Source organism: Sciurus carolinensis, chromosome 2, assembly GCF_902686445.1.
Source record: "Sciurus carolinensis chromosome 2, mSciCar1.2, whole genome shotgun sequence".
In the NCBI taxonomy this organism is placed as follows: Eukaryota; Metazoa; Chordata; class Mammalia; order Rodentia; family Sciuridae; genus Sciurus; species Sciurus carolinensis.
In genome coordinates, this window is record NC_062214.1 from 121,247,754 (window position 1) to 121,271,400 (window position 23,647).

The 23,647-nt window shown below is 35.5% G+C and overlaps 1 protein-coding gene and 1 pseudogene across 1 annotated transcript; both read right to left on the reverse strand.

The window, feature by feature from the left end:
* Positions 1-8,567: 8,567 nt before the first annotated feature.
* Positions 8,568-9,509, reverse strand: LOC124976460 (olfactory receptor 4K3-like). The gene has a single exon (XM_047539328.1). It carries the CDS (start codon positions 9,504-9,506, stop codon positions 8,568-8,570), a length of 939 nt encoding a protein of 312 aa, XP_047395284.1. The 5' UTR covers positions 9,507-9,509.
* An 8,933-nt stretch (positions 9,510-18,442) lies between these two features.
* LOC124977391 (olfactory receptor 4L1-like) lies at positions 18,443-19,396 on the reverse strand (annotated as a pseudogene).
* Positions 19,397-23,647: the final 4,251 nt, after the last annotated feature.

Sequence of the window (23,647 nt, forward strand, 5' to 3'; positions counted from 1 at the left end):
GATATGAGGGTCCAAAGCTGTCCGTCTTCTCATTGCATTGTCCTTACTGCTATTTAAGAACCATGAGTCATTTACTCACTAGCTATTTTAGTCATTTTTTTTTTTTTTGCTGCTGTGACCCAAAGACCTGACAAGAACAATTTTAGAGGAGGAAAAGTTTTTTAGGGTTACCAGTTTTAGAGGTCTTGGTTCATAGATGGCTGACTCCATTCTTTGGAACCTGAGATGAGACAGAACATCATGGCAGAAGAGTTTGTCAGAAGAAAGTGGCTCAGGACATGGCCATGAAGAAGCAGACAGAGAGCTCCACTCTCCAGTGACAAAATAAATATCTCAAAAGCACATCACCAATGACCCACCTCCTCTAGTCCCAACCAGCCTGTAGTTAATCCTTAGCAGTAGATCATGAACTGATTAGGTTAAAATTTTCATAACCCAATTATCTCATCTCTAAACTTTCTTACATCAACTCATACATGAACTTTTGGGGGACATCTAATATCTAAACTATAACACTAGCCTTCCAGTCTTTGTTGTTTGATCACAAATCCAATGCCATGTATTTTTATTTTTGTTGTAGTAGCATCCAAATTCTGGTACCTATTTCCATTTTAATTTTTGTAACTCCATGAAGATCACAATATGACAGCAGCTCAAAATAATACATTTTAAATGATAATGCCACTTTGGAAAGAAAAATTCAGGTAAATAAAGAAGAGATCTGTGGTACAAAATATTTCTGTTGAATTACACTGGCTAAATTCAAAACAGTCCACATGCAAGGGTTGGGGAAAAGAAATCTACCCCTTTATGGGAATAACTTTTTTTTTCAACTCATTCTTCCTAGATAGAATTTATTCTTGATTTCTTCTAAAAACTTCCTTACAATAAGAGCTCATTGAATTACTCTCTTTCTTAAAAATTGTCTATAATTATTTTTTGAGTGGCAGTGTCTTAGTGTTTCTGCTGTTATGTCTTATGGTTTCTGAATACCATAGACTTGAGAAATTTGTAAACAAACAAGAACCAATTCAGCTTAAAGTTCTAAAAGTTGAGGTACTCAGACTGGTTGGCAGCACCTTGTGAGGTCCTTCCTGCTGCTGTGGACTCTACAGAGTCCCAAGGTGATGCTGGTCACCACATTGTCTCTCTATTTTCATAAAGTTACTACTACATTCATAGGGGCACTGTCCTAATGAACTCATTTAATTACCTTCCAAAATTCCCATTGCAAAATACCATAAACCTCCAACTTCGGGGATACATTTTGATATGAATCAAGGAGAGTACAACACCCACAGCATAGCTGAGTCTTCCCTAGTATAAAATTATTGGGTGTCATTTCTTTTTTCTCTAAAGATCTTGAAGTCAGATTTTGCTGCTGTGACTAAAAGATCTGACCAGAACAATTGTAGAGGAGGAAAATTTATTTTGGGGCTCACAGTTTTTGGGTCTCAATCCACACACAGCAGGATTCATTCCTCAGGTCTCAAGGTAAGGCAGAATATCATGATGGAAGAGTGTGGCAGAGGGAAGCAGCTCACATTATGATCAGGAAGCAGAGAGAGAGGTCTCCACTTACCACCTACAAATATATACCCTCAAAGTCACACCCCAAATTCCTACCTCCTCCAGTCACACCCTACCATTTAAGTTACCACTCAGTTAATCCCTATCAGGGGATTAATCATTGATTGGGTTAAAACTCTCACAACCCAAATATTTCTCCTCTGAACATTCTTTGCATTGTCTCACGTGTGAGCTTTTGGGGGACACCTCACTCCCAAACATGAACAAACATTTTGTTTCAATGCCACTTCCCTTTTTTAAAGGTAGTTAGCTGTTTTCTAGAGCAATAAATGAGTGACCAACTATCTTATCTCCCAATGAGAACTGTAGAGACTACAACTCTCTAAATGCTATTAATAAAAATTCCTTTCTCTGGGATATTTCTTATTTTTTAATTTATATATTTTATATTTTTAATTTTAGGAAAATGAATTATTTCAGTGTGTAATTTAATAAACTATCTCTATTTTTGATAAATAAATTATTTCCATTTTTATAAAAAGTATAACAGTGTGTTTTTTCACAATAGCTAATAAGATATGAATAGGTGGCAAATAGACCCTAATATTTTAGATAAGCCAGAAAGTTCTGTATTCTGTAAAACTGTGTGTATTATGTCAGATCACACTCTTTTTACAGAGAACTTTTCTCTAAGTAAAATTTATGGAACATTTTATGATTAAATAAGAAAATTCCAGTTATTCTAGTTAGAGATGTGATGTTATGCTAATAAGACATGAGGTAGAAAATAGGATCCATAATATTATTTACATATATAATACATATACTTTACTTTCTTCATATTTTTCTGTTTTTATTTCTTTTCAGGTAGATGTTTGATCATATGAAGAAATCTATTGTTTCATCATTTCTGGGTAAAGAGAACTCTGTTCAAGATCTAAGAATTGTGACTCAAAAGCAGTCTTTAAGTTCTTAAAACAAAAGTCACCTTAGTACTGAAGAACGAAGCAGATGATTGTAGGAGAAAATTGAATAAAAAACAAAGAGCAGCCATGTCTACCCCCATTCCACATTGGATTATGAGATGCAAACTCTGTTTTTAGTGGATCATTAGTATATCTTTAGATATATTGAACCTCTGGTCATGCTTCTGTTACCCATTCATCTTTGTTCATTCACAATGAAATTGTAGAAATCCTCTTCCCAGAGCTGCTGAACACATCAATTGGTCAAGCAGGAAGACTATGGCTTAATCTAGTCACAGAAAAGGACTTCTCTCTTTAATGACTCTGTTTCTTAGTTTGGGAGGAAATTTGATATACATATATACACATAGATTAAAAGTTATGTTTTAGATTGTGGGATATATCATAAAGCATGGTCATTTATTAAAATCTTAGTGCCAGTAAAGAAAATGATTTCTTAAAAATAATTTATTGGTGCATTAAAATTTATGATTTGAAATAGCAAATTAGGAGATGCAATCAATTAAAACACATTGGTGGTTTGAATTTAACACACAGACAAAGTTAGAGACAAATTACAAATTAAGGCAAAAGAGGAGAATTAAAAAATACAAAAAAATAACAGGATGTCTCTTAAGCCCAGCAAACAAGAATTCCTTTCCCCTTTGCCTGCTTTGACTTTGGGGAATATAATTAGCCACTGGCTATCAGAATGTAGAGTTTGTTAGACATTACCTCAGGGCAAATTTTTAAAAAAATGTCTATGATAATGAAATAAAGACACAGAATTTCAATAATTAACACTATACCATGTGCCAATTCTTCTTCTTCTTCTTCTTCTTTTTTTTTTTTTTTTGCCCTGTATGTTGAAAAGATCTACCCTGAATACTATTTAAAGCAGTACTTTTTTTTAGCTCATGAAGGATTTATCCCAACAATCTTCCTCCCTTAATAGAGCTAGAGCCTCATCCTGTAACCAAAAGATCGGTCATTTTCCCCAGTGCTAATTCAATAGGAGATGTAGTTTTGAGAAAAAGGAAAAAGAAGTTTTATTGCTTTGCTAGCAAAGGAGAAACAGAGGGGACTCCTGTTCGAGAGGCTGTGATTGGACCCATCAGGAGGAAGAGGGGGATTTCAAAGGAGCTCTTCAAAGGCTACATTCCAGAGGTGTGCCCTGATAGGGGGTCCCTGACGGGGGGTTCAGGACACCCTGAAGGTGTGTTAACATTCACCTGTTAATTGGGAGATAGTCATCTCCCAGATCCTCAGCAGGCATCTCCTTCCTGTAGAGCACAGATAGCTCAGGGTAATTCTGTCCCCTGCCCCCAGGTTAGGGAGGAGAGGAGGGAGAAGAGAAAAAGGGAAACTTGTCCCTTTTAAAAATAAGCCTCAGAGTTATATTCCAAAGGGCAAGTGGACCACCATTACACTACTACATTTTCCCACTGTCAATTTCTACATTCTATTTCTATGGAAAAACAGGTGAGGATATCTCCACCTGCTTCCTGCTGAGAGTGGGTGAAGTTGAGGGGAGTTACCTAAAGTCCTTGTTTTCTGTTAGATGTGGTGTGGACATGTCACGAGCATGTCGAGACACTTGTGGCCTGTGCTGGATCAGTAACCAGGTAGGAATAAAGTAACACTCACGTAGTCCGCCGTTGGTCCTCAGGTGTGATTTTATTGATGCTCGGTTCACAGCAAATGGCAATCAGCAATCGAAGTAACAGCATGCAGTGACCGGGAGCCTCGAGCTGGGGAGCACTATCATGTCACTAGTCAGCGGGACATAGTGACAGACTCTGTCAATGGAGTAGTGCCCGCTCGCTACGGATCAGTCTGCAGTTTATATAGTCACATCAAAACAAGTTCACGCATTACATAATTTGTTTTCCAAATCCTAGACTCTGCAAACTCATCTAGTAAATATTTTTACCAATTTTACCATTTAAACTAATGTAAATTTAGTGTAAACAAACTGCCAAATGTTTTTTCTCAGTGATTGCATAGTCACTATGTGCGTCACCGCACGTCACTCTACTTATCTTAACACTACACACACATTTTGTTTTGATCTAGCACAGCAAGCAACATGTTTTCCATAAGTTTCACAAAATGGAGTCAGAAAGCAAAATGGAAGTTGTTTGGTTCACTTCAATAATGTTCCATACAGGACAGTTAGGGGTTTTCATCATTATAGCAGTCCAGAGATCCATGGTGGCAGTTGGCAGGTTACTGAACAAGGTATACATAGGGCAAGGTTCATGCCAGGACAACAATAAACGAGACCATAAAGTATTACTTTTTGGTAAAAAATTAATACAAAACCAATTAGTATTTTAGTCAGTGCCTGAAACACAGGACAAACTTGTGTCTCTACAGCCCTTTGTGATAGTTATTAGACATTTCCATATAAGAACACTTTCTACGTTATATTTTTAAGATGCTTTGTTTTTCCTTTTAGTTGTCCATGTAGAAACTGTGCTCAGACTATACACTCCTGCCAGGGGTTTAAGACCAAGTTGGCCAAAACTGACTGTGTTCCTGTTATTCTTAAGAGTCAGCTGAGATTCTTCAGAGATCACTCTTGAAATGTGTGCAAAGACTCCTGGTTCCTTTATCTTTCCTCTACCAGTGGTGTCATGTGCCAGGAGAGGTCAGGTCAGAGTCTTGATGACCATACGTGGCTTCTCTTGGAAGCATCAGGCATTTCACTCTCCAGTGACCCTCTTCTTTGCAGAATGTGCAGGGATTGGCTTTCTGTTCTCTAGTGTCCACTTGATCTCCCTCATGGGCAGATCAGGTGATTCACTGGAGTTTCAGAGCCCTTAGAGGGGTACCATCATTCTCTGGGTACTGGCTGACCTTAGGGGGAAAGGGCAAAATATTGGCTGCTTTTTCCTTGGTCCTTTTATTTTCTTGACTTCAGTCTCCAAGCTTTTGGTTTTAAACACCCAGCAAATAAGTTTCACCAGTTTTAAAGAGGTAGTAACAGGTTATAAATTCAATATCTATAATTTTACAGTTATTTATCACTTCTATTTAATTGGGGTCTGTACTAATACTGGAAGTCACCCTTACATCCTGCCTGTCCTCTGTAGATGATGGCTTATTATCTCAAATTAGCTCAGGTTGTTATATTTGAAGTTACACTTCTGTAAGGCATGAAGAAATAACTAAAGTTTATAAGGAGAATACAAAATGAAAGTACAAAATGAAATACAAAATGAATACAAATGAAATTAATGATAGCAAAAACAAACTATACAAATATTATAGTTTGTATAATAGTTATAATCCAAGAAACATATATTTTTATAATCCCAAAACTTACTTAGTTATATTATATCTCCTGTTTATTTTGAGATCACAGTAACCTTTACAGCAAAAATCAGTATTTTGAACACAATTTTAAATGAGCTGAAGTCTATCCTACTTTTGAGCCATTCTAACGTGGAATAAGGGTGGAGGCGGAGCCTTATCTCAGGTAAGGTGGAACTCTTCACAAATAACAGTACAACATTACATCTGAAACATGAATCAAAGAAAATTTAGGAGAACTTTTAACCCTTTTCTGTGGGAAAGTGGCAAAATGTTTTCATGTTTTACAATATCTGTAAGTGCAAAAGAACAGGAAGCAGATCTTCATGGACTCAGGCGCAATTGGGGCCCATTTTCCGAATGAAAGGAATTTTGGTTTCATAGGGTACAATTCTGTAATCATTGAAAGCCATGTACTTGCAGTTTTGACCATAATGGACTAGTTGAACAGGTTAAAACTTTAATTTAGGAGGGTAGTTACAAACTCCTTGTCTGGGGAAATAAGAGTCCAGATCCTGAGGGACGCGGATTTGAATCTTGCCCATTGGTATTTGCTGTGCTTCATTTAGGACTAATTTGCCATGGGGGGAGGTCATGGCTTAGGGCCCCAGTATTCATTATCTGCCCCTTTCCCCCAGGCCCTTTGTTCCTTGGCTAGTTTCCCTTCCTTCCTCCCAAACTGCACCTCTCCATTTTTCTTCAAAGGCTCTCTTGCAGGAATATTATTTTCCATAACCCTTCAATATTCATATTTAAACAGATCAGTCTCTCATTATCTTTTAAAAATATATTTAAATTTCTACCCCACTGTAAAAAGCAATATAAAATTTTACATAAGTTTTATTGATAACAGGTCCAGTTACAGAACATTAAATAATATAAATTTCTAGTTAAATTTATTATTTCCATAAGTCTAAAATTACCATTTTAAACAACTTTAGTTTGGAGAGCACAAGCTTGATAAAGTGCTCTTCCAAGCTTTGTATTTTAAAACATGTATACTAGAAGAACCTGAGTATACTTAATATACAAAGAACTATTAGCATCACCATTACACAGATGTCCTTATATTAACTAGGCTTAATTTTCAAAGTATAATTCAGAATTCATAGAAAATTCCCCCAAGTTCCCAACTCCCAATTAACTGTGACTTCTACACCAGTGACTCCACAGATGCCTCCACAGAAAGGGACCAGATGTTCCCACAAGGGCGGAGCCAGATGTGTAAAATCAAGGGTCTTGATGTGCACAGCAGGGGAGCTTACCAAATGGCCAAGGTGTCACGACTTTACTGCAATCAGTTTCCTTTTTCTCAAAGTAGACTAAGATGAAGCAGTCCTTACAGTGCAGGGCAGGAAGACAGGGGTTCTCAGAAGCAAAGGGGGCTTCAGCAGCTGCTGGGAGTCCCTCAGTCCTTCCCTTTACTTACAGGGATAGCTCCTCTAGTTCAACCCCAAGGCACATGCTCCCATCTAACTTTCCAGTAGTCAACTCTCAAAAAGTTCAGTTTACATCTTCAGCATGGAAGTGTGGTTGCTTGGAGAGCCAGGTCTGCCCAAGAAACCCAGAGTAGGGGCTGCTCTCGGGTCCCACCTGGGGTACCAAATTTGTAACCAAAAGTTCGGTCCTTGTCCCCAATGCCAATTCAATAACAAGGACACGGTTTTGAGAAAAAGGAAAAAGAAGTTTTGTTGCTTTGCTAGCAAAGGAGAAACACAGGGGACTCCTGTCCCAGAGGCGGTGATTCGGTCCATCAGGAGGAACAGGAGGTTTTTAAAAGACCCCTTCAAAGGTTACATTCCCAGTGCACCCTGACAGGGGTCCCCAGTGCCCTGATGGTGTGTTGACATTCACTTGTTAATTTGGGAGATATTCACTTCCTAGATCTTCTGGCAGATATCTCCTTCCTGTGGAGCACAGATAACTCAAGGTAATCTTGTTCCCTGTTCCCATGCTAGGGAGCAGGAGAGGGAGAAAAGGAAAAGGAAACATGTTCCTTTAAAAAATAAGCCTCAGAGCTGTATTCCAAAGGCCAAGTGGACCACTGTTACAACCCTGTCAAAGAAGCTCAGTCAACACAAGACTGTTGTTCTCACCTGACTTCTCACCAAGATGATAATAACTAATGTCTCAGCAAATCCCCTGGGCCATGCTAGGCCTGAAAAGGGAGGCAAGAGCCTGCACACTGAAACAATTGCAAGAAATAACTTTCATGAATTGACAGGATCCCCGGGAGTGCTCCTAGATTGGATTTTTTTTAACAATATTGTTGAGATAGAATTACCATACCACGAAATTCATTATATGTGTGTGCAGCTGTGAACAAACATGACAATCTAATTTTAGAATGTTTTCATGCCCCATAAAGAAAAATCCACAGCATTCTAGCAGACACTCCTAATGTAGTACACACACAATGAGATTTGATTTGGTGTCCTGTGTTGACACATGCTGCCATATGGATGAAGACTAAAGTCACTAGGCTTGCAGGATCTTTTTCCTATTATTAGTGGTGCAGAAAGACTGACAAGAAGATTTCTTCATAATAAAGGATTATTCTTGTTTGGATTTTAGGGAAATAATTCACAACACTGGTTGATTAGTAACATTTAAAATCTCTGAATTGTCTCAAATCTATACATGTATCTGGAGACTGGAACTATTTATAGCTACAAACTATATTCCCGAATTCCAAACTATATTATAAGGTCAGTGTATTCTCAAGTTAAAGTAAATGCAGTAAGTTTCTGGGCATTAAACCTTTTCCTGAGAACCTACATAATAACTCCTAAATCTTTTCAAAGCCTTTTTTATCTCTTTATTTCTCAACGTATAAATGGCTGGATTGAGGAGTGGTGTAAAAACAGAGTAAAACACAGCAAGAAATTTGTCCAGCGAGGTGATGTTGAGTGGCCACACATAGATGAAGATGCAGGGCACGAAAAAGATCACTACCACTGTGACATGGGCACTGCAGGTGGACAGGGCCTTAGATGCACCAGTTCTAGAGCTCTGGAGAACACTGAGAAGAATATACGTGCAGGATATCAGCAAGAGGATAAAGCAGGTTATGCCCACAACCCCACATTCAACATTCATTAACATGTCTAAATTATAGGAATCCATGCAGGTCAACTTGATTACCAGAGGCATATCACAGAAAAAGCTGTCTATATCCCTGGGGCCACAGAAAGGCAGCTGCACTATCATGGACAGGTGACTCATGGCGTGCACAAAGCCTGTGGTCCAGGAAGAAACCACCAGCCCAGTGCATCTTTGCAGGTTCATAATGGAGGAGTAGTGGAGTGGTTTACAGATGGCCACATAGCGGTCGTAGGCCATGGACACCAGAAGCACCATCTCACTTGCTGCAATGAAATGGGCAAAGAAGATCTGGCACATGCAACCTGCAAAGGAAAAGGTCTTGTTCTCCCTGAGAAAGTCTGAGATCATCTTAGGAGTGGTGACTGAGGAAAGCCACATATCAACAAAGGACAGGTTGGCCAGAAAGAAGTACATGGGGGAATGGAGATGAGGGTCAGTGATGATTAAGGTCACAATGACAATATTCCCAGATACAATGATCAGATAAAGCAACAAAAATATCATGAAGAGTAAGAACTGAATACTCCATGAGTGGCCAAGTCCCAGAAGCACAAATTCTGACACTGTGGACTGATTTCCTCCATCCATTTCATTCAGTATGTCCTCCAAAATAACCTGCAGAAAGCAGATTACAGTTAATGGGAGGAGAAAGGAGACTAAATTTTTAGAATTTGATATGCACATTGATATTCTTTATATTTAACATTGAAATGTTTGATTGCAAGGAGGAATCTTGTTTAAATATGAATAGCAATATATCTCCAGAAGAAGCTAACTGTATCCTGACTTTCCTGTCCATTAGATGGAATTATTATACAAATGATTTGCCTAGAAAGTACTTTCACAAGAATGGAGTAAAGAAAGCAGAGAAGCAAGGTGAAATTCTAAACAATGATTGTTGTTTCACCTGATATTTTGGTTATATACACTAGTAAGTGAAAAAAAATCTGAGCATGAAACTCACAATCATTACATTTTCTATCAAAAATTAAATCATGCTTGGGAAGATGATGGAGAACTGATATTGCAGTCCAGTACAAATGATCTGACATACTGTTACCGTTTGTATGTCCTATGTATAATGATTTCATGTCCTGATGGAACCTCCTAAAGGATAATAAAATCAAAATTTAACTTCTCCCTCTAAAATGAATCTTGAGCCAACCTTCATGAGAGAAGCTGCATTGAGAGCTGTATAATAAAACTGGCATGATGATTTGGATGCAAAACCAGGCTTACAATTTATCAGCATTAAAATCTATCATAGAATAGAATTTATTTAGTAAAGTGAAGAGATTAGGAAAAAATATGTTCAATATAGAGTCACACAGAAGTGGATTAACTGAAGTGGATGGAAACCCAAACTTAGATTCAAATATAATAAGCTTTGACTGTTCCATATATCTTATGGAAATATTTGTTTAAATTGTATCAATGGATGCTATAAAATCCATAAGCTTTGAAATATTAGTCTCTTGACCATCAAAAATACAAATGTCTCTCTTGCCTTCTCTCTCTCTCTCTCTCTCCCTCTCCCTCTTTGTGTGTGTGTGTGTGTGTGTATACAAATATATATATTTGTATATACATATAATAGTTACACACAACAGTTTTATTGTTCTCTACATATATATGCATATATGTATATATGTATGTGTGTGGGTATATATATTTGTAAGATGGCAATAAATTGCATTTGCATACATGCGTAAGTAAAGTGTACCTTTGGACTGTTAGTGCTGAGTGAACGCAAAATAAACCTTCAGTAGTGAACACCAATATTACTTATCTTGATCTCTAAGCAAATTGACAATACTCCTCAAGCTGGATGGTAGAACAATAATTCCCCTCCCCCATGATTATTTTTGGCATTGTTTCATTTTGTGCATCTCATCTCCTTTTAGCCTTTAAAATGTCAAGTTTTATCCAAGGAGAGTAAGGTGAGTAACAAAATCCATCACCTTAGTGTGAGCACTATTTTTCCTTCCCTTTTACTGAGGACTCAAAAGCATAGATTAAAGATAGAAAGAAAGGAAAATTGCAAAATCAGACACAAATTTGCTAGGAAAAAGGATATATATGATAATACTCTCATAACTTGAAAATATACATTATTTTCTGTCATAGAGATTTAACAAATTCCTCACAAAAATATAACGATATACAGCTGATTGATTTATGCCCACTACAAAATTTGAACAATCTGACATTTATATCAAAACTTAATTTCTTATCACCAAATACTTGTGGGGCTAAAGTTTCCAAAGCTAATTCTGTACCCACTGGAATGAATTACATAGACAGTAGTAAGTGTTACAAATACTATTTCAAATACTTTTGAGGTGGAAATTTACTAAAAGATAAATATTCATATCCTTGAGAAGCAAATGACCAACAAAAATTCATAAAGCTACTTAAAAATGTTTTGTAACTATTATTATTGAAAATGTTGATGAAGAGTTATACCCAACAGTTTTATTGCTTAATATTTGCATTTTGCATGCATATTATAGGACTTAGACAATTTAACAAATTCTCTGATATCTACAGATGAAATACATAGGTATATTCTATAGCTCATGATTACACTCTATTCTCAGGTTGTGAGTTTTAATCCTATTTTGCAATAACCAGTTCATATAATTTCTGTGTACGTTTACTTTTGTTTTTATGCTAAGAGCTATCATCATATACTATGCATTCTTCGATAATAAAAACAACTTTATCCTCTTAAAAGGCAGGGACTACTGGAACAAGGAATACTAGAATGTGTTCATGTTGATTAACAGGGAAAGGACCATGCTCTTCCTATCTGGATCTGAGAGCATCTCTGAGGCACTGCATATTACAGTTGTGTGCACTGTTGTTAAGATCATAGAAATTCTACTAGAAACAGGATAGGAGGAGAAAAATCTGTGGATTCTCTTTTGAAATTGTCAGAAGCTAATGAAGCAATTCTTCCTGCCACGAATAGTAGGGATTCATAAAATAGAGGCATGGGAATATTTTAAGAATTTTTTCAAAGAAAATCAGAGATATGAGATAACTTAGTACACACAAAATTTTCTCTTAGAGAAGATTCTGTCTCCTTCAGAAGTGCACTTGTGATGACACCATTGCTGGATGGAGACAGTGTCTGTGGAAACACTTTCCCTAATAATGACCTGTATTCACCACCTGAAGAGGTCCCTTGGGTGAAATTTATCTATTCTATTTTCTAAACACAAGCATGGAAGTAATTACCTGGACAACTCTTGGAGTCTTCTTTCTACGAGTGATTAAGAGTGATGCCAAGTGTTGCATACTCTTTTTTTTTTTTTTTTTTTTTTTTTTTTTTGCAGTGCTGGGGATTGAACCCAGGGCCTTGTGCTTGACAGGCAAGCACTCTGCCCTCTGAGCTATATCCCCAGCCCTGTTGCATACTTTTTAGGTTAGAAAAGGGAGACAAGTAAAAACTCAAGCAAATCAGTCCAATGTTAAAAATTAGTGTGGGTTTTAACCTTTATTCATTGGCTCAATAACTACTGAGGAGATATCTTTTGTGATCTTGATCTGTAACTCTATCTGCATAATCATATTTGATTAAATTTTTATTTTTAATTGCCAGAGAGGTCATATGCTGAAGAATGTGATATACAGTGTCCTAACACATGTCAACATTGTCTGAATTGGCAGGGCATCTTGGTTAAATGACCTGATATATTTTAGTTTATTCTATGATTACATGAGATACTGACCGTTACATACTGTGTGTCAAGTTATTAAGACATTTTCAGAATTTTTTTATAAAGGACATTGATGTGAGTTTTAAATATATTTTGACTTCTTAAATCATAAATGAATTTGTTGTAATACGTTGACATAAGATATTGCTCACATTTAAAATGTACAATTTGATGAGTGTGGACACATGTATACAGCCATGAAAAGACCATCACCATCTAGATAGTGACATGTGCCTTAGTCCCCAAAGCTCTGTTATCCCTGGATAGCCTCTTTCCAGTCCTTCCACATATCCTTCCTCACAATCACCGTCTGTATTGTATCATATGCTAGGGTTTCATGTATAAAAATGAAGTAGCAAGCATTCTTTTTAAAAATTTTATTTTACTAATCATAATTATTTTGATATTCATCATGCTGTTTATATCAATAGAACAGTTCTTTTCATTGCTGAATGATATTTCATTGTACTTAAAAAATGTTGGGAGTTATGCCATGTGGACTCGCCAAGATGGCGCCTGGCAGCCAGCCAGAAGTTGTTTTGGTCACATCGGCAGTGAGGAGGTTGATTAACATAAGCACACCCAAGTGATTTGTCATTGGCCGTATTCAATTAAATCCACGCACACAACGTGGGCACGTGTTCCCAAGTGCTCCTGATCATGCCTGCTCGTTTTGACCTTTGCCATGATTGGGCAGCTAGCTCCTCGCCTAATCTTTGCATAATTGACATCAGCCCTACCCTTCACCTCCTGGAGGGGATATAAGCCGGCTGTCCTGGAGTGCCGGGGTTTGGAGTTTGAGTTCCAGGTTGGAGGTCCCAAGTTCCAGGTTCGAGGTTGGAGGTTCCAGTTTTGAGATTCTAGGTTCCAGGTTCGAGAGCCAGGGTTCCCGGGTTTCCTGATTCAACAATAAACCATTCCGAATTCAGAATTCAAGAGCCTTGCTACTCATTTGTCCCCGGCGCCAAATCGACGCGGCTGGACGGCATCAAAAAAACAGATCTTTGTTCGCATTCATATTCTGAGAGAATATGAATTTGCATTTTTTTCCAGTTTTCAGACTACTACAAATAAATCTGCTTTGCTCATCTGTGTACATCTCTGGGTGACTTGAATACTTTTAATGTTAATGAGACTTGCTTTCTGACTGAGAATACTGTCTAACTTGGCAAGTGTTTGTGCATTTCAAAAAGGTATACTCTGAAAAAACAATACTTTTAGATGTTGGTAGGACTACAAATTAGCAAAACCACTTTGGAAAATATTATGGAAATTCCTCTAACAACTAGGAATGGAACCACCAGATGCCCCAGCTATTCCAATCCTTGGCATTTATCCAAAGAACTAAAATCAACATATTGCAGTGATATAGGTCCATCCATTTTTATAGCAGCACAATTTGCACTAGTCAAGTCATGGAACTAGTCCAGGTGTCTGTCAGATAAATGGATTAAGACAATGTTTTATATATATATATATATATATATATATATATATATATATATACACACAATGGAGTTTTACTCAGTCATAAAGAATAATAAAATTATGCCATTTGAAGGTGAATGGACAGAACTGGAGAACATTATGCTAAGTAAAATAAGCCAGACTCAGAAAGTGTCAAAAGTCAAGGAATCACTGAGGACACAATCATTTTGGGGGTTCTACTATCCCAAGTGAATAATCTGAATCTACACATTATATAACATTATATATGTCATATAAAACATTATGAACATTATGAAACATTATATAACATATAAAATATTATCTGAATTCTAAATGATAGATTCTACAAAATCTATTATTTGTCACCATAAACAATGTCAAGGAAAAATTGAGGAACTGTTGAAGATTAATGTATAATAAAGAGACCTACAATGAAGTACAATTTGTGGTTCCAGAAGGTTATTACTTTATTAAAAGGACACTATTCAGTTAGTTTTCAACAAAATTGTATGCCTATTGATCAGCTATCCATAAAATAGTAATGTGAATTTCCTGATTTGGAAATTATGCTTTCTTAGGAAATACACTGAACTTGTCAGTAGTAAAATGGCATTGAGTCTTTACCTTACTCTCAAAGTTCGGAAACAAAAATTGTATGTGTATGTTTATAATATAGACATATTACACATGAGATTATGTATATGCATATTATAAATATGCATAAATGTGTATCAGTCAGGGTTCTATGGAGAAATAGAACCAAAGAATGTGCGTATGTACACACACACATGCAGAGATTTTGAGTAATTGATTCTTGTGATTGTGAAGACATAGTGAATTTAATATCTAAGAAGAAAAATTGATACATAATCTGATAAATCTGCAGGTGGGCAATTCAGAGAATGTAGGCATTTGGGGCCAATGACTGTCTCCTGACAGTTCCTTATGCTTATTAGAGGTCAGTCTTTGGGCTTTTAAGGTCTTCAAGTGATTGGATGAATTACCCTCCATAGTTCCATCAACTCAAATGTTAATTTCACTAAAAAACATAAATGTCCAGAATATTGTTTAACCAAGTATCTGTGTGCCATGTAACTTAATATGCACATACATTTATATGCATATTAATCATATGTATATTTATACTTATACATTACATATATCAATATATGAATCTATTCATTATGTATGCATCCCTGTTACATTTTATTTATAAAACCAAATTTTAAAAATATTTTTATTTTTATTTGATATAACAATATAAATTTCTTTATATACCTTAAAGGAAAATGATATATACAAGTTGACAATAAAGGGAGGGCATTACAGGGGATAATTTGAACTCTAATAGGATATAAACTACAATTCAAATAAACAAAAGGATATTGTCATGCCTATGATCATATGCAGGATAACACAGCATAAGACAGATGTCAATGTTATCTCAAATATACATACTCAATAAAATTTTAACTGGTCTTAAATTAATTTTAGTAAAACTAACATCGATAAAGACTCATGCTTTCCTAATTCAACTTTTAATAGGAAAACAAAGAGAGGGAACACATCCACTAAATGTTAAACCATATACAAAGTGATAGTCCTCCAAATAAAGAAAGTAAAACAAAAGACATGTATGGAACTAAATAGAAAACTTGGATCATAAATGTATACATGAGCTGACATACAGAGACATATTATAGTACAGTTATATGCTGCCCTTTGAAAGCAATGGAGGAAGGGAAGGTTAAATTGGAAATATTGCTGGGAACAGTGGTTTAGTAAAAGGAGATAAACAAAATTGAGTCTGTCCTTCTGTATAAAGGTGGACTCCAGAAACTTTTAATCACAAAATGCAAACAATAATAGGATAAAATGTTGAGGATTATCTCAGGAATGTATTGTTGGGAAAGACTATCTATAAAGAAAATTCTTAAAGTAAATAAAAGGTAATATTTGAATAAATGTGAGAATATAAATAGTGAAAAATACCTGTCTAATGAAAGATACTAGATGGAAACTAAGCAAACAGATGACAAAGTCAAAAGAGTTATTTGTAGTATAAAAAATTGACAAGACCTCTGCTTTCAAAAAGAACTTCCTATAATGATGACTCAATACTTGTCCTTCTTGGTAACAATATTTTTTTTTCTTTTTCTTTTTTTTTTTGAGTACCAGGGATTGAACTCATCATCCCCAACCTCACTTTTGCTGAGGCTGGCTTTCAACCTGTGATCCTCCTACCTCAGGCTCCTGAGCTGCTGGGATTACAGGCAAGCACCACTGTGCCTGACTGGTAACAACATGTGAATGCTGGACATTAGACTAATGTGTGTAAAAAGCTAAATTTTTAATTAAAAACAAATAATTTAAATGAACACTTAACAGTCCACATATGGTAACAGCTACTTTTTTTTTTAGTGTGCATATGTATATCATTCCAATCAGTAAGAAAAGTAAAGAAAACCCACTTTAGTCATGAAAGAGCTAGTTAAAGAAACTGAAGCTTGAATAGCTAATGGATTTGGAAGGGAGACTTCAAATTCTGAGGAATCTGAAAAAGCAATTAAAGTAACAAGCTATTAGATTATATAGAAAACAAAAATTTAGAATCCAGACTGGTGGGAACTCTTCCTCTGCTATTGAAAGTAGGTAATGATTTGTAGCTGTTAGTGAAATTAAATATTTTTGAAAGCACCCAGCAACCACTCTGGACGTGGAAACTTGTGCAAGAGATTTTATTAAGCAGGCAGGCAAGAGTTTCTGCTTGCAGGGTAAGAAAGGGAGAGAGAAAATGAGAGAGAGAGTGCTTGCAGGTAAGAAAGGGAGAGAGAGAATGAGAGAGAGAGAGAGAAAGAGAGTGAGATTAGTAAGAGTGAGAGAGAGAAATGGCAGGGGAGTTTCTTAAGTAGTGGAATTTCACTGGCTAATAACAACTGACCAATGACTGACTAGGGAGATCGCCAGGCTAACAATCTGGAACAATGACTGCAGGCTGATGAGCGGACCAATGGCTGGCTGGGATGTTCGCAGACTGGCTATCTGGGTTGTAAAATGGTGTGTGTAGGGGGGCATAATACTGGTGACAGCAAAATAGCATATCTGATGCCAATAATTTTCTTTCCTGGGCTTTAACGGTACAGAAATTTTTACACAGAATTACATACGGATAGGGTATAAAGATATTAATCATGAAATTGTTCCTATTAATAGGAAATTGGAGGTACCTTAGTTATTATTTAAGGCACAGTTGGTTAAACTGAGTTTAATTTATATGATGGAAAATACGAACACTTTGAATCAATGAATTCTCTCTAGAATTACCAGAAAGAGTGTCTTGAGAATAAATAAAACTGAATGGCACTTATGCAGGTTAAATCACTGCATTGATATAACAAGCATTATTTAAGGAATAATAGTAAACAATTTTAGAGTGAATGATAACATAAGCATAACTAGAATGAAGAACTAATTTAGGAAGAAAAAATGAAAATATCAGATTCTGGTACATTAAGCGGAGGATCAGTTATTATCTCAACCTTGTACATGCATGTTCAAGAGATCATAGAAGATCTATTTATTAAATTTACAGTTTCTTCAGGCCATTTTTATCAGCTTGCCGAATACAGCAAGGGATCCATGGGGGCTACCTCAGTTTTTCTTTGTCCAAGGGACTAACACAAAAGTAACGTTCTTACTTGTTTTTGAAAGTTGTATGATGTAAATCTGCACACAAACATGAATGAAAGATAAAACAAAAAGTGCAATGTCACCCTTGTCAGCTCTAATTTTTATTAAGAAAAAAATACATTTTTATATCAGTGGGTAACAATTGTTATCTGCATCTGTCCAGTCATAAAAACAACTAGTTTGCCCTGTTGAAAAATAATGTTTTGACATATAAGGATCCACAGAAATGTAAATGTATATGTCCATGCCTGTGGACTTCAGAAGAATTCACATAAACTTGACTCTATTTACTCATCTACAGAATTTAGCTGAAAGATCCCCGATTTAAGGTATAGAAATTCATTTTTTTCTTTTTTAAATAACTATTAAATGTTTCTAATATATTTAACTATATGTTAATGAGCCAAATTTTCTATTGCAATATTTATTATGTTACAAAACAATTTACTAATGCATATCTGAAATAGATTTCAATGAAAATAATTTTTCTTTCAATAAAACTACATATATCATAGAAATATAGTAATGGGACTTTTTGTGAAACTTTCAATGTATAATATAATAATATTATTTATAAAAATCCCCCATTTCATGCCAACGTATTCTGACATATAATTTATGTGGGTTTTCCACAAAAACCTTCATCTTCATGACTGTTGTTTAGAAGGTGTGTATGGAGCTGGTGTGTTGGGTCCTCAGTCTGCTCATGGCTGATTTCATCTCCCGATTCCTCAGAGTGTAAATAATAGGGTTCAGTAAGGGTGTAATAACTGAATAAAACACAGAAAGAAATTTATCCATTGAAAGACTGCTAAACGGCCAAGTGTAAATGAAGATGCAGGGCCCAAAGAACAGAGTTACCACGGTGATGTGAGCAGACAGTGTGGACAGGGCTCTGGAGAGCCCACCTGATGACCCACGTCACATAATTACCAGAATGACAGTGTAGGAAATGAGCAAGAGTGTGAAGCAGGTGAAGGACAGGAGGCCACTGTCAGCAATTACCAGCAACTCCAGAACATAGGTCTCAGTGCAGGCAAGCTTTATTACCAGGGGAAGGTCACAGAATATATCATCCACCACATTGGGGCCACAGAAGGGCAGGGTGACAGTGAAGACCATCTGGCTCATGGTGTGCACAAAGCCAACAGCCCAGGACAGCAGCACAGAGCCCACCAGCACCCTGCGGTTCATGATGGATGTGTAGTGAAGAGGCTTGCAGATGGCGATGTAGCGATCAACAGCCATAACTATGAGAAGAGTCATCTCGCTGCCCCCCAAGAAGTGGAGGAAGAACATCTGAGCCATGCAGCCCCACAAGGAGATAATTTTCCTCTCCCTGAGGAGGTCTGTGATCATCTTAGGGGTCATGATGGTAGAAATGGACATGTCCAGAAAGGAGAGGTTTCCAAGGAGGAAGTACATTGGTTAGGAATGAAGGTGAGAGTCACAGGTCACCGTGATCACAATGAGAAGGTTTCCTGCCATGATTGCTGCATAGGCCAGCAAAAATATGCAAAAGAAGAAAATTTCCAGTTCCCAAGTGCTGGTGAGCCCTAGCAGAACAAACTCAGATATCATGGAGCTGTTCTTCACATCCATGCAGGGGTGTTTACTAAGATGTTTAAAGTGAGGTTAATGTGGAAAAAGGTGTGGATATAAAGGAAGTAAATATTTGATGCCTATAGGATGAGAGAAAATGGACATTTATGAAAAATACATTTTATTTGATTAATACAAGGGGCAATGTTCACTGATATTGGATGAATTGGATGTTTTTTCATTCAGAATGGCACAAAAGATGAGAAACATATTATAAAATTGCATGCATCTATATTCGGGCCTAGATTGCATCTCCACATGCATTTGTTTTATGTATCATTTAGTCATGAGTTCACCAACTGTGTGTTCAATTAATCAATGAGGAAAATGCCAATCACAATTAGTCAGATATGTTAGTTAAAGTGAAAAAAACATTCACTTGACATTTTAGTGGCTAGTATTCATTTTTCCCCTCCTAAATTTGAAGTATTAATATAAGTGTATGTAATTTTAAATTATATGTACATGTATATCAATATATATAGTATATATTATATATAAATTATATATATAATACATATGTGTGTGTATATATATATACACACACACAGATACTTACATATGACAGATTAAGGTACATTATCCTACTAGCTCCAGTATATTCTTACCTTTCCCATTTATTCTAAAATGATAGCCTAATAATCTTACTTATTCCTAAATAAGTGAAACTTAACCTTTGAACAGGCTATATTTTCTTCTGAGCCCTCCAAATTATCAGATAAATCACCTTCCTATATATTCCTTCTATATATTTAGATAATTGATTTTCAGTGTCTAAGCTTTTTCTTCTTTTGGAGCTTTATTCTTATTCTACTTTGGTTATGAGCAGAAGTCGTGACTTCTCCTGTCTAGTCCTCTTGCTTATTTTCCTGAATCTGTCTTGGCCTGGCTCCTGACTGAAGCTCTTCCCTTCTTCCATTTGTGTTCTCTGGGCAGACGACATCTGTGAGCACTGTTTGTTTCCCTGGTTCCTGAGTGCTGCCCTTCTCTTTTCTGTATCTGTGCTGCCCTGTGGTATTTCCACCTGTGCGGACTGAGTGGACTAGCACCCTGGCTCCCTCAGCCCACATTCACCTTCTGTGCGGTTTCCCACATTGAGCTGGAATGAATACAGTTTATATTCTCAGTACTCCAAATTTACATATAAAATTATGTAATGTACCCTTTGAATCACACCCATATTTTCTACTCTTAGCATATTAAGACTGAGGACTGCATAGATGTGAAGAATAATTTTGTAACCAGTGTGTGGGATCAATTACTGCCAGAGCAAGGACACTAATGATGATGACAATAATTCTTAATAAAGTAGATAAATATTATTTAAAATAAAGGAGAACATTTTCATCTACATAAACTTCAACATTAGTCGTTCATAGTAAAATGCATCTGAGGTACATACTGGTTTGAATATCTTGACAATCACCAGAAAATAGATAATGTTGAAGAACATAATTTCATTAATGCACATATATATCACCTGCATGTACACTCTGAAATATACAAATATATTTCATATATGTTACCTTTTGGATTCTCATAATTATTTCTGAAACTAAAGAATGGGTATTATTTCATTTTAACTGTCAAATAAATATTTTAAACAATTGGGAATGTATTTTCCTAGCAAACATCGAGGGCACGACTACATTTTTATATTTTAGATTTGAGACAGGTCTCACTAATTGCTTAGGACCTCGCTAATTCCTGAATATGGCTTTGAGCTTGTGACCCTTCTGCCTCAGCCTCCCAACTTGCTGGTATTACAGGTGTACACCACCATGCTGTGCTAGAGCTGACACTGTCAATTCACAGGATCACTTCTATCTTACATTTTATCTTTGATTTGAATCATTTTGTTTCAGTTTTTTTCATTAGAACTATTACTCATACTCACACATATGGATAAAGCCGCAAACACACACATACACACACACACTTTCAAACGACCATGCTTGTGCTTTATCCTGCTCTGGAGCATCAGAATGGAAGGTAAAAATCTATTCTTCTTTTTTTAAATTTTTTTTAGTTGTACATAATATCTTTATTTTATTTATTCATTTTCATGTGGTCCTGAGGATCAACAAACCTAGTGCCTCATGCATGCCAGGCAAGCGCTTCTACCACTGAGTCCCAACCCATCCATAGAAATCTAGTCTTGCTTTTAATTTTTTTGCCTAAAACTTCATCACATATTCAGAAACATTGTTTATCCCACAAATCAGAATTAAAAATGAACTGAACAGTCAAGATTTAAATTGTAGTTCTGTCCTCAATATTTACTAGGATATATCATCCCAATAGTTTGAAATATTTATTTATTTGACTGATAAAATGAAATAATACCCACTCTTTAGTCTTAGAGAAACTTATGAGAATCCAAAGCATATCATATGTGAAATATAGTTGTATATTTCATAGTTTACATACAGGTGATACATATGTGCATTAATGAAATTATGTTCTTCATCATTATTTATTTTCTGGTGATTGTCAAGATATTCAAACCAATAAGTACCTCAGATGCATTTTACTATGAAATTCTAATATTGAAGTTTGTGTGGATAAAAGTCCCTAATAAATAAAATTTTATAACTGCCAGGTTATCTACTTTGTTAAGAATTATTATCATCATCATTAGTATTCTTGCTCTGGCAGTAACTGATCCCACACACTGGTTACAAAATTATTCTTCACAGCTATGCAGTCCTCAGTCTTAACATGCTAAGAGTAGAAAATATGGGTGTGATTCAAAGAGTACATTACATAATTTTATATATAAATTTGGAGTACTGAGAATATAAAGCTGTCTTCATTGCTTTTAACTTTTATTATTTCAATTTATGAAAATTCCAGCTAAGTTGACATAAAGATGATTTCAAATATATTAAGATAAAAATATTTATTAACAAAATTTGTTATTTATTAACAAAATTTATATGATGAAAGATTAAGTACTTTTATTTACTTAAGGGTAGCTAAAATAAATTATGGTGACACAAGAAAGGAGATCTTTCTAACAAGCTGCAAATAAAACTGAATGAAAATTTTAAATTTTAAGTAGTATTGAATGCAGCACCATCAGTGAGATAAAAAAGAATAGAAAATAACTGAGTAATAAAGGATCAGGCAACATTTCATTTCTAGCAACAGATGTCTGAGAATGAGATGAATGGTATGTGGCTGAAGATTAAGATCTCTGGGTCTTTCCTGGGACTAAAAGATGATCAATTGCTACTCTCAACTGTGCTTGCTCCTTAGGAGTAAAAGCCATGGCTGTTCATATTGTTGGTGAATGTTCAAGTAACACAAACATTTCCACAAAACACTTCAATAGAAAACTTACTGTATGTGGAAACCTGTTACTGAGATTTTTGACAAGAATAAAGGGTACACAACTGTATTATGTTTTCATTTCATGAAAGTGTTAAGTCATGTATGGATTAGATAAAAATTGGATAATGTTCACCTATGATAAAGAAAACATTTGTGAAACACTCAAAAAAATTCACTGCCAAAATAACCATTGTAAATATTTTCTAATTAAAATAATACATTTTTAAAAATGGCTCCAAAGTTTATGTCTTTTGGCTTACTATGACAATTTTATGAAGTACTCATAGAAAATAAATTAAATAGACCATACGAATATAGATGATGGTGTCTAGCACATAGCAATTGTAAATTTAATTGAAAAAGCATAAACACAAAGGATCAGCATGAAGGACTTTCTCATCTATTGATCAAGTTAACAAAATAAGAAAGAACTATTTTAGATAAAGGTAAAAAAATATACCAGTGGGTTTAGAAAATTGGAGATGGTCCTTGGATTGCAAAATTGTCAAAAATGCCTATTTTAGCAGCATAACTAGACAATGTTATTTACTAAAATATTAAAGCACTTCAATGGAGGAAATAAGTATATAGTAGAGGAAGAAAATCAACTGATTTAAATTAATCATTTATATAATTTATCTCACTTGGTCCTCCATAAATGTTTTCTAAATTAATATAAATATTCAATGCAGGAAAATAAGAACATAGTTGAAGTAATATTAAAACAAAACTAGAAATTCATAAAATATGTCAATTATTTCCTTTATCTGTGATTTTATTAGCTTCGGTGTCAGGCTGGTTGCAGATGCTAATTTCAGTCAAGTAGAACCTAATTTTACCATATTATAAGTTATTTAGTCTTTTGGTACTCTAAGGATTAACTAACTCAAGTTTATGTTCACAAGCTCACGCTGTGAAACTGAGGCT

Excerpts from the sequence above, each read along its gene's own strand:
- LOC124976460 (XM_047539328.1), bottom strand. The coding sequence starts at position 9,506 with ATGGATGGAGGAAATCAGTCCACAGTGTCAGAATTTGTGCTTCTGGGA.